A 12,769-nucleotide genomic window follows, 5' to 3' on the forward strand; every position below is an offset into this window, starting at 1 on the left:
AAGAAATAAAGTTAGGCGCATCGGTATAAATAGCAAGCACGAGGTACCGTTGCGACCGTATCGGATTGAGGGTCGGGGTGATGCGATCGTGATCGATGTAGATCGTTCTTTCGATCTATCCGCGGCAATTCATGCTCGGGTAGGCCGGTGTGTCTCTACCGGCCGGTTGGCAACAATCTACATATACCGGTAAACTATGCGACGTTTTTACGTTACACACATACACATAGCGAGAGAGAGAGAGAGAGAGAGAGAGAGAGAGAGAGAGAGAGAGAGAGAGAGAGAGAGAGAGAGAGAGAGAGAGAGAGAGAGAGAGAGAGAGAGAGAGAGAGAGAGAGAGAGAGAGAGAGAGAGACCTTCGCATTCGTACAGGCTGAATAAGTTATACATACGTATATAAATGCGAAACATTTGTACGGCGAGATCTGTTTCCGGGTCACGCTACGGCAGGTTGACGCCAAAGATATTGGCGCTATTGTCCCTCGTGCTCAATATCTGCGATCCTCTCGCATCGATTAGCATTGATTTGTGGATCATCGTGATTGGCCCGCGGGACTGGTGGCCAATGCTGATCTCCTCGAATACGTACACGGATACTTTTGCTACGGCGGTCTTCCGTTTTGCGAACAATCATGGATAATCAGCTGGTTCTTTCGCCCGCGGCCAGACGAGATCGAGATTGTTCGGTCCCACGTAAATCCCCACGCACAGGGATTCGTCATACTTCGATATTTCAATAGTCAAGTGTACGTCTACGTGATCGCAACTGAACACTTAAAAGTTTGGTTACATAACTCTCGTAAATTCTAATCCACCGCGGCGTCAAGTTTGAGGAGAAAAGGGAACAATAGGTGTCGCTCAAAGTTAAAATAAGTTCCGTAGATTAGAATCCGCGGTCTCCTTTCGCTGCTGGCTACGGTCTATGCGGCTTTAATTGTATCGCAACGATCTCTTGTGAACCGAGAAAGACACCTGCGACCAACGAGAGCCGCAGCTGATATCCGAGTCTTCCAGATTGCGTAACGACTCATGCCTAACAAAGTGTGGGACTCGATGTATTCGAGCCAGTGAATGCGGGGACCCTTAGATTCAGCTCATACCTCTTTCTTTCTCCGACAAGCGAAATCGTATAAACTGCAAAGATAGGATCTACTCCTCGACCACGCCTCGAGAGAAGGATCGAACTGTCTCTTCCGTATACGTCGAAATCGTTTTTGACGTATCCTGCGGGGATTAGCATAATTAAGTGCGCCTCATAAGTTTATCGTCTCAGGGTCCTGCATTTCATTTACGTAAGAGTATGGTAAATAACAGAAGCCATCGGTCAACACTAGCGTTGAAAAAATGTTCCTTTATCGGAGCCCTTTCATTTCACGTTTACATTCTGATGTAATTGTCACACACACAATGTACATGTAATTAGAAGAAAGTCTCCAATATTGACATGTCACTTTATTTTTTAATACTATTAAACAAAAGCTAATATTAAAAATTTGAAAACATAAATGTAGTGGAAAGTGTCTTTTGTCAGATATATAGATTACATGTATAATCATGTCTTTTTATAACACTGTTTATCATACTGTAATAAATGTTTTTGCAACATAATAAAAAATAAACGTCTAAGAAATGGACCCCAACATTTTTTCTTTTTTTCCTTTAACATGATTATTTGTACAAAATATTTATAAGTTAATGTATGAGAATTTTAGCTTTTTACTTTAATATGTAAAACATTTTTTTGTACGTTTAGTTTTCGAAAAATAAGAAAATGCCGTTTAAAGGACTTATGCCAGTATTGGCTAACTTCCACTATTTCTAACGTAATATTAATATACAACATAGATATGCAATGTTTAATATTAAATAAATATTTAATTAATATTTCTAATATTTAATACTCTTAGAATTTTCTATATGTAACAAATTGTAAATTAAAATTAGTAGATTGTAAATTGTAATACTTTTACTATTAATGTCTCAATCAATAATATAACTGCAACTGCACTCTTACATTTTTCTGCGTTACTCTTAATTTCATGCATAGTAGAGACTTTTATCTACAATAGATATTTCTCTCTGTATTATTTTACGTAAAATATTGTTATATCTACTATAGATACTCTTACTATGCGTGCGTTTGGAAGACTATTAGCATCAGTTTATATTCATTGCTCATTAAAAATGGGACAAGAATACACTGATACTGATAGCGATAATAGCATCTCCCTGCATTTTACATATTTGACTATTCCAATATATTATTATTATATTCATCTTTTCTACTATATGTGCTGCTGATTAAATATCGATAGTAGATAGAAGATTTTACGTTTTCTCTACTTTGCCGGAACTCTGTAGGTAATACGATCATTCATCGTAGGAAGAAATTCATAGAGGGACTCAAATCAGTTCAGAATACTTTCCCACAGTACAAGATCCATACGGTACTCCAGTTAAAAAATTCAAACTTCTAGACTCTAAAAATCGCGTGGGTCAAGTAAAAGTTACTCGAGAGTGCTTCAATCTTTTATTTCAGTCCGAATATTTCATTTAAAGGAAAGAATAGTTTAAATTGTGATCATAAATAGCTGATCCTTGACAGTGACAGTGTAAACAGCCATGTTGTATACGTATTAGACAGCTGACCGCGTGGAAGATAACTGGAAGATATTTTTCGTTCATTTATGAAAAATTTCAATGCTTTAAGAAAAGTTAATGCTCTCGATGCTCTCGTCAGAGACACAGGAATATCGAAGTCAGCAAGCTTGTCTGCGATTACTTCAAAAGAAATGCTTTCACGTACTCCGTTTACAGACGGACCTGCATTATCGATCCGACGGGCCGAAAAACGCCGGCGTATTATTTAGAAAATAAGAAATATTAAAGTTTCACTTCACTTCGCGGACTGCTCAAGGCAAGCCAGTGCGCAATTTCTATGATGTGAGCTGACTCATATCTCACACTTTAGTGTCTTCAGCATCGCCTCTCACTGTACTCTCCACGCATGTGTGTTAATGCGCGGGTTGTGAGGTCATACACCCACCTTCACAGGTGGTTCGTTTCCCATTCAAACGGTGCAGAACATTGTAAGACGAACACGCGAGGAACTCGTAAGAACATCCGGTTAGCTCCAGTAGTTTCTCTTACACGATGATCAGGAGGACGTTGTTCGCGATTCATCCTGTGTCACTGGTGCTCGTATTCACGGTCACTGCCATTGGCGGCAATTACACAGATATTAATCTACCGCATGAGCATGTCAAGTATTATTTCAACTCTTTTCCCACGGTAGCAGAAAAATGCCATAATGATGCGGCGTGTCCATATAAGGTAAGACTTGAATTTAATATTAATTTCTTGATATATTTTTATTTTATTTAGTATACTTAAAACATTATGTACAATTTCATTTAGAAATTGCTAGCATAATTTTTGTCTATTTTATGTTGAATAATAATACTACACGCATATTCGTTTCATTTTATAAAAGATTTTTGTATAGAATTGCTTTTATATAATTTACGTAATTCATTAAAAGTAAGACTATCAATGTTGTGATATATTTCAGGATAGTCTCGACACTAAAGCTTGTTGGGGCTACGAGGACAATTGCAAAGCAGAAAATTCTTTTTCTATTCCTCATTGCCCAGGCGATCATAAAGGATGGGTCGCAACAAAAAGAGCTCAGTTGGACACATTTTATGCACAAGGCGATTTCGGATACGTGCGGGATCAAAGAAGAGAGATGATGTTACTATGCGAACCCTTATTCATAGTGAGTTTATTATAATATAAATATCACGTTACATTCGGAATGCAAAAAGATAAGCAGCTTGACATCTTAATTGAATTTTGCTTTTTTTCAGGATGATTCGTCCTTGGAGTGTTCGGAACATATGAGGTTTTGTAGAGCAAGAAACGTGATGCTAAATTTTACAGATTTACTAACACGAAAGGAACCTATAAGGTACAAAATGGATGTACTGAAGGAAGGTCAAGTTGGGGGCTACTGCACGTGAGTGAATATCAGCGAGTAAAATCGATTATCTGTGTAAGAAATTGAAAAGTAACTGACTTTCTTGTGCCATCAGGTTGAACGAAAAGAGATTACAGGAAAATGCGGATCATATTAGCCCATTGCAGTCGTGGGGACCAGAATTACGCAACTTTCGAAAATTATCTCAGCGGCCAATTGTTCATGGTGATTGTGATGTCGTCATTGAGAAACCGACCTTTATCTTAAAGATAGATGCCAGTAAGTTCGAAGAAACTCGTTCGCAAATAAAAGAACTTCAAAAAAATTACGGTTCATATTCGTCACTTTGTTAAAGTTACTTTGTTTTGTAGCGGTTAACATGTATCACCATTTTTGCGACTTTTTCAACTTATACGCATCATTGCACGTGAATCTCTCGCACGCATCAGCTTTCGATACAGATAATCATATAATGATCTGGGAAAGTTATAGGTAACAAGCATAAAACAAAAGTGACACAAATATAAAATGATTATTAAGTTAGATATCGAATTTTGCTTTCAGTTATCGATCGGCTTTCCAAGATACTTTCGAAGCATTCACAAGAAATCCATTGTGGGATTTGAAAACTTTTCGAGGCGAAACAGTGTGCTTCAGGAATTTGGTGTTTCCCCTATTGCCGAGAATGATTTTCGGACTTTTCTATAACACGCCTCTTGTACTAGCATTGTGTATATCCTGCCACCGAGATATTCCATAATCCAAGAGAAAGAATATTAATTATTAGAAAATATTTTTTTAGATTTATGGCTGTGAAAAATCCGGATTGTTCAAAGCCTTTGGCGATCATGTATTGCATCGGCTTCAAATACCTCTTCATCCAAGGAAGGATCGAAAAATTCGTGTAACATTGCTAAGCAGGGATACTCAGTATCGAAGAATCTTGAACGAGAATGAATTGGTAAAAGCTTTGAAAGAGAATCCGGAATATAAAGTTAGGAAGGTAAAACTCCGATGGGAAAGAAAGATATTTAATTATCTTTAACATTTTGTTCTGTGTCATGCAACCGATTCTTTTTGCAGGTTGTGTATAATAAGAATGTACCATTCAAAAAGCAATTAGAAATCACTAGGAATTCCGATATTTTTATCGGTATTCATGGCGCCGGGTTAACGCACTTAATGTTTTTGCCAGACTGGGCAGCGGTATTCGAAATGTAAGATCTCTGAAATAAAAAAATGTATGTAATTGTGAATATATTACGATCATGTATTTCTTTGTATCTCTTTTATTTTCCGCAGATACAATTGTGAAGATCCAAATTGTTACCAAGACCTTGCACGGCTGAGAGGTGTAAAATATTTTACATGGGAAGATACGTCAAAATTGGTGCAACAAGATCCGGTTTGTATAGATTTTGTACTAAGATAACATTCGATAATTCAGTCTTATTATAAAAAAATATGGTAAATGAAAGCGATTCTATAGTAGATATTTAAGATGCTTTTGTAAATGTTTTCTATTCTATTTTAGTTCGTTCTGTTTTAAATTATAGTTTTAAATTAAACTTATAGTTTTGTATTATTAAACATAAACATGTTCTACAATAGTTGTAATTTACAGGGGACACATCCTGATGGCGGGGCTCATGCAAAGTTTACGAACTATAGCTTCGACGTTAAAGAGTTCCTCAGAATCGTTTCCCTTGCAAGGAATCACGTAAAGCACCATAATGCATTTAAGAAATTTAACAGTTCTCACGATAAAATACAAAATGATACTAGGACAATGAATAATGAAGAAACGGTACAACCTTCCGACGTTAAAGAACCGATACGATTACAAAAATCCGATATATTATCCAAAGATGAATTATAAAAAAGAACTCTTAGACATTAAATTAATAAAATGAGGTATGACAGTAGAATTAAATTGATCTAAATGTTTGTTGATCAAATTTCTTATATACTTATTTTTATACTAATGTACATACTTTATTTTGATAAATAAAATAAACTCGCGATAAATTTCGATATGTCTGAGTTGCATTTGGCAGTAATTTCTCTTAATTATTAATTCGTAATTAAAGTTTACATATATGTTATCTATAATATTCAATTATATATCTATATTTGGCCATACGAGAATTAGAATGTAATTTTTAAAAATAAGAATAATTCTTAAAATTCACTGTACACGTTTAGACATAAATTAATAATATAAATTATATAATGTCTTTAATATAATAAACAAAGATTTATAAAAAAATACTGCTTTCAGCAAAACGATCAAAATTTCGATCAAACATTGTAAATTCATTAATATTGACTAATTATCTTTTTCGCATATATTTCAGAGTTTGATCGAAATTTTAAGTCTATAAAGTATCAGTGCTGAAAGAATATTCACAGCCATATATATAATTAATATTAATAGAGCTACCGATTGTTTGGTATATAACGTGTACACTGACATATTGACAAGACCAGTCACAACATTACTAACAAGAAAAAAGAAGAGGCCATTGTAATTTACAGCATCAAAAATCTCTAAAGATCTCTTGATTGCGCATTCATCGTTTTCTTCTGTCTTACTCTCCACATGTTTCTTCAAATTCAATCGCAAACTTTTACGCAATCTCTCAGTTTTGCTTTCGATACATGGCTCGCTTATCGCAGAATTAATTACATCTAACACAATCTCTACGAACAACAAGAAACCAAGTAGTGTAGTTGTTAGAATCACTATCCACATGCAATATCCAGCATTGGCTAATCTTCTCGAAACCTTGAAATCGCAGAATAACATCACAATGTAAGTTTGCGCAGAGATCAAGAATAATTTAATACACAACAGCATAGACTCATTGGAGCGCACCCCAAATTCGAAACCGTTCAATTTCACAGAAATGTCCGTACTCGATCTCGTGTGCGAATTCTGATATGTTGAATGTATTAACCGTCCGATAGCCACACCGACAAAGTACAATCCTACGTAACCAGGTACAGAAATTAGACCCTCTCGATTAGCGGAGAAAAAGTCGTCTCTCGGACCGTCTCGCAAGACCCACGTCTTTAAACCTTTGGTACTCATGGTGTATTCATGCATCCACAATATCCATATACCTGAGAGTAACGAATACTTCGAGCTAATGGTGCTGGTGATCATGCTAGTGAACAACTTGACGATAGCCAGAGTTATAAAAAAGTTCCAATGAACCCCGTACTCGGTCACGTGCTTTTGATACCCCACGTACTCGACCATCGCGAAACGCCCGAAGCCCAATGCCAGGAGAGGTGCGCAACTCCGAAGGCAGCCCTTCATATTTCTCACTAATGTTTCCGAAAAACCCGTTTGACGATAAGTAGAGAAATCTCGAGCTTCTGGCGCGACCAATGCGTTCGCCAACACGAACAGCCCGACCCCCGTGTCCATTAAACTGTATCCGTACACTTCCGTCTTGGCGAACCTTCGTGGGAAGATGGGAAAATCGACGGCTAATATACAAATCGCAGTAATAATGTTAGTCAGCGCGCGGAAATTAGTTATAAAGGGTCTCTTGCCGATTACCGGCAGCCGCATAGTCAAACCGGGGAAATTAATCCCCTTGCTGCTCAGCAGCAACATTATGTTCAGCAGGGAAACCGATATCATGATTACGCATACGCTACCGATATGCCCCGACAGCACGGTGCAGCACAAGACGGTCGGGATGACAGTTAACACGAACTCTAGGACGACCCTCGGATTCGCGTGGATCGTGTACCTCCTAAGGATCCCCAGAGTTGTCGTGGCCAGCAGGACACCGCATACGGCCGGCAGAAGGGTGAAAACCACCTCCTGCGGCGTCGTACCCCCGTGATTGGAGACAAACGCCTCTTGCTCGAGTCGGTATTGCTCCTTGCTCGCCGGCGGCGTCATTGCCGAATTGAATTTCAGGCATTCTACAAGCATGGCCCAATCCAACTATATAATTTCGCACAATCGAAGAAAGGTGTATCTGATAGACAAGGAAACTTACGGTTACTGGATGATGAGCCCCTTAACTAATTACTCGCATGTCTCATTATTCGCGCTACGCGTGCGATTTAATATACATTATACTGTGTCAGTTTGTCACAGAGAAAATTGGCAATAATGTTTTACATGGCACGTGACCATATTTCCGTAGATGGCGGCACTTTGTTCTTTTTTTAATTATTCTACGCGCTTTGTCGAGAGAGAGATTATATTAACGAGTGCAGTGGTCTTTTATTAACTTTCAATATCGTGCCAAAGTTGGCACGTCAACACGTTTTACGCGATTATAATATAATACGATTAAGTCAATTAATTTATGTTTAAAAATATGACGCATTAATATCGTTGCATTAAATAAATTATTCTCTGCGTAATACCGTAATTTACTTAATGTCGTGTGTATCGTGGCTTATTAATTTAAGTATTTAAATCAATGCAAGTACGTATTTAATACATGAAAAAGAATGTAAACATAACCAAAAAAGAACAGATCACATGGAAAGTCAAGAGAGTAATTCCGATTGTGGATTTTCAAACAACCAAGTGAAAATATTTAAAGTACATACCAATTAAATGTCCAGCGGCGTCAACAGCATGTCTGGGTCTAATTCCATAAAACATTCTAAAGTGAAATCCTCAGAGATACTGCAACGTGTTTCACTCGCTGAAAGGATGAGGCCAACGAATATTGCAGCTTACGTGGGGCAGAAACAAATCATTGGTCCAGACACTGTTTTAAGATATTTGTTGGAAAAGGCAGAGATTCCTAGTATGGTGTTCTGGGGCCCACCTGGCTGTGGAAAGGTAAAACCAATTTTACTTTTCACTTTTGTATAGCTGCTTTCATAATAACAATCTACAATTTATGTTTTAGACATCCCTGACTAATATAATAGCGTCTTTAAGCAGGGAACTAATGAGTAACAATATGCACATTGTGAATTTATCAGCAGCGAGTTCTGGTGTAAAAAATATAAGGGAAGCTGTTACTGAAGCAAAGAACAAAATGAAATTGTTTGGATGCAAGACCATTGTCTTCATGGATGAAATTCATCGTTTCAATAAGCTGCAGCAAGATATATTCCTGCCTCATGTAGAGGCAGGAACATTTACCTTGATTGGATGTACCACCGAAAATCCATCTTACAGCTTAAATCCAGCTTTACTAAGTCGCTGTCGCGTGTTTAAATTAAATAAATTAACGGAATGCAATGTAACAGAGATTCTTAATAGAGCAATAGAGTTCATAAACGGAAGCACGCTTGATGCACAAGAAAAAGGATACACAAGTGGCGAAGAGCAGACTAAATTTAATTCCAAAAGAAAACTTAAATTTCATGTTGATAATAATACAGTACAGTGGCTAGCAGAGGCATGTGATGGCGATGCACGTGTAGCTTTGAATGCTTTAGAATTGGCAATGATTGCGAAACAGACAAATGTATCAAAAATATCATACGACAATAATATCATAATAAGTCTAAAAGATATTAAAGAAGGCATAATAAAAGTGCATATGCTTTCTGAGAAAGAAACTAATCAGAGTCATCACTTGTATTCTGCGCTTCATAAATCAATAAGAGCTGGTAAAAAAAATGCTGCCCTGTACTGGCTGGCCAGAATTATGGCAGTTAAGGAAGATCCGGTAAACATTGCGAGACGATTAGTTAGGATATCCAGTGAAGACATTGGTCTAGCAGATCCAGATGCTTTGGGTAAAGAAAATTTACTTTTCATAGCATATGTACAATTAAAGTGTTTCCTACAAAACCAAACAAATTCAAAATGTTAAATTTTCATGACTTTAAACTATTTATTATATAAATATGTAGTAATTTTTCTCTGCACATATAACAGATATCAAAACAAAGCTGTAGGCTTTGTTCAATATTTTTTTAAGGACTTATTTAAAAGGACTAAAAGAAAAAATGTCTGTTGTTTGTAGCTGCACTATTGTACTGCAATAAATTAGAATAATAAAAAATTCTATTTGTCTTGTTTTAGCTTATTGCACCAGGGCAACAGTCCAATGACAATTTACCAATTTATTCTATGGTATTTTACATTACTTTTTTCAAAACATTAATTCACATTGATATATTAAGAAAGCTGAAGAAGAAAATTTTATATAAAATAGAAACTAAAATATAAACAATTTTTTTCATTTTTTTCATTTATTTAAATTTATTTTAAAAAATAAATAATTACTGGACTTGTTTGGCTGTTTAGGAAAAATTTTACATTTACTATCATTTAAGTTTTATATTTTTATATATTTTATATATTATATATTTATACTTCTTGTTTTCATTTTGATTCTTGCTAGAATAAAGTTGTCTTACAATGTTACTGATAGATAATGATTTGGTATCATAAACCAGATTTAAAAAAATTAATTTGTTTGATTCTTGTAGGAAATTCTTTAATTAATTTGTTTAAAAAATTTAGGTGTAGCTGTTCATACAATGCATGGATGTCAAATGATTGGTATGCCAGAGTGTGACGTGCTTTTGGGCCAATGCACGCTTTACTTAGCAAAAGCACCAAAGTCTCGATCGATATACAATGCATTAAAAGCCACTGAGAAAGTAATTTTGGAATGTGAAGGTCCTCAACCTGCCGTACCATTACATATGAGATGCAATTCAACAGACGCAAAACTGTAGAGTAGACTTGATAAAATTTTCTCCATTTTCTATTATAAATAATTTGTTATAATTTTCAATAAATTTATTATCTTTTTTGCAGGTATTATCTATAATTCATATTATAAATAATCTAATAAGAGAGCCAAGAAAATAATAAAATCTATTTATCTATAAAATTATATTGATTGCTTTTAAGAAAAGCAGAAATTGCAAATAATTGAGATATATACATTACATGCTTTTATTATTACATTTATATTCGCTTGATTAAAGAAACTTTCAATTTCCAATATTTTAGAAAATTAATGTAAAACTTTTTCATTTCCATAAAAGCTATTCTGCAACAGTATAAATATTGTATCTATTGTGTAGCATATTTGTATTTGTCCATTTTCTCTTGACACAGATTAACTTTAATCTTGGTTTTTGTTATTTTTACCATTAAAAAAAGATAAAAAGGAAGAGATAAACTGAGATTATAGCTAATTTGCATTGACTTTGGTTGCACTTTACAACAACTTATGACTATGTTTACGCTATTACAGAATGATCTTTAATTAATAGCTTATTTTAAATACCAGAGAGGAATCTGAGAATGGTCATCGCGTCGTTTTAAGTGTTTTCATTTATCAACGCCTCTATGTGCACAAAATGTGCACATTAAACTACGTAGTCAAATATCTATGAATCCCGTAGGTAATGCGTATGACTTTGGGTCTCTTCTATGTTATGTCCACGTTTATTTGCTTCTGTTTCATGCTATACCCGTAAATTTTACAATTATATGCATTCATATTTTTAATCTGTTTTATGCAAATGTGCATAATCGTGTTCTATAAATGGACAATACCACATATACATGATATAAATTCAAATAATTGATTTGATAAAAATTCACTCACTGATTGCTGTCGCTGCTCCTGCTGCTGCTCCTGCTGCTGATGCTGCTACTGCTACTGCTACATCCCTTTTCCAGTTTTGATTCTGAAAATGTGATAAATATTATTCCTAAACTCAAACACAAAAGCAGGTAAAGAAATGTATCGCTTTAAAAAATAGTATATTTAATACCTAGTCGCTCCATGGATGCAGCTTTCTGCTGACATCATCCTGCTATTCTCGAACCGCACATTAATAACGATCGCCCGATACTTTATTCGGCACTCCCGATATTACGGATAGTATATCACACGCGAGTAAAACGTAAACCGTGCGCGAGAATTTCACTTGGCGCGACCGTTACATTTGAAAAAATACATGGAAAGTACGGCTCGTCTGATTGGCGGCGAATGAAAAAGGAAAATATGGCAGAAAAAGTGGTATGATGCGTGACGTCACGAAACGAAACCCGAATGAAAGTTACGCGCCGAGATACAACAAATTCGTTACGAGAATTTCGTATGCTCGCACGACGACTAGTACGCTTCTTAATTGGCACTCGCGATATTCTACCGAACGTATCCACACTTTGCTCGAATGCGCACGCGAACACTTCACTCGAAATCGAAGGCAAACGATGCCGCGCTTTACACACGAATACGACCTTTGTTAGATACGATCTCGTATGGCTCGCGGGTCGTCTGTTAGCGCGACGGCACTCTAAACACAACACCGTACCTGCGCACAATGAATTCTGAATACGCGAGACGCACGGAGTCGACAAAACGTCCGATGCGTCCGACCACGTCCGACCGGCGCTGGAGCGCGGAGCAACATGGCGGCGGCAGCGGCGTACATACGTGACTCGGCGGTAGTCGGCGCAGGCGCGGTGAGTCAACCGCCTAGCAAGGCCGAGTGGCGCCGACTACCGCCGAGTCCAGCGCCGGTCGGACGTTCTGTTGACTTTGTGCGTGTCTCGTGTTCAGAATTCATTGTGCAGGTACGGTATTGTGTTAAGAGTGCTGTCACGCTAGTTTGCCTTCGGTTTCGAGTGAAGTGTTCGCGTGTACGTTCGAGCAAAGTGTTTGCTCGAAGGGGATACATTCGGTAGGAATATCCCGAGTGCCAATTAAGTGAAGTGCTACTAGTTGTCGTGCATACAAAATAGAAAATTCACGAAACGAATTTGTCTCCGTTCGTTGTATCTCGGCGCGTAATTTTCATTCAAACGGTTTTCTCACT

General features: G+C 36.7%; 3 protein-coding genes across 3 annotated transcripts; 2 read left to right on the forward strand and 1 right to left on the reverse strand.

Annotated features, from left to right (window-relative positions):
• Positions 1–3,007: 3,007 nt before the first annotated feature.
• On the forward strand, positions 3,008–6,007 carry LOC105841105 (EGF domain-specific O-linked N-acetylglucosamine transferase). The gene is given in 11 exon segments (XM_012688221.2): positions 3,008–3,113; positions 3,116–3,333; positions 3,572–3,778; positions 3,870–4,018; positions 4,095–4,258; positions 4,351–4,471; positions 4,544–4,697; positions 4,782–4,982; positions 5,063–5,196; positions 5,282–5,384; positions 5,604–6,007. Coding segments are annotated over 11 exon segments (1,812 nt in total). The 3' UTR covers positions 5,859–6,007.
• LOC105841102 (phosphatidylinositol-glycan biosynthesis class W protein) lies at positions 6,004–8,137 on the reverse strand. Its single transcript, XM_012688218.3, has 2 exons — positions 8,002–8,137; positions 6,004–7,924 (listed from the first exon to the last, which is right to left on the reverse strand). The coding sequence occupies exon 2, from the start codon at positions 7,899–7,901 to the stop codon at positions 6,333–6,335; it is 1,569 nt and encodes a 522-aa protein (XP_012543672.1). The 5' UTR covers positions 7,902–7,924; positions 8,002–8,137; the 3' UTR covers positions 6,004–6,332.
• Positions 8,138–8,540: 403 nt separating this feature from the next.
• On the forward strand, positions 8,541–10,794 carry LOC105841104 (ATPase WRNIP1). Its single transcript, XM_012688219.3, has 4 exons — positions 8,541–8,804; positions 8,875–9,715; positions 10,449–10,662; positions 10,749–10,794. Exons 1-4 carry the CDS (start codon positions 8,574–8,576, stop codon positions 10,759–10,761), a joined length of 1,299 nt encoding a protein of 432 aa, XP_012543673.2. The 5' UTR covers positions 8,541–8,573; the 3' UTR covers positions 10,762–10,794.
• The last annotated feature ends 1,975 nt before the right edge of the window (positions 10,795–12,769 follow it).

Source organism: Monomorium pharaonis, chromosome 4 (genome assembly GCF_013373865.1).
Source record: "Monomorium pharaonis isolate MP-MQ-018 chromosome 4, ASM1337386v2, whole genome shotgun sequence".
Lineage (NCBI taxonomy): Eukaryota > Metazoa > Arthropoda > Insecta > Hymenoptera > Formicidae > Monomorium > Monomorium pharaonis.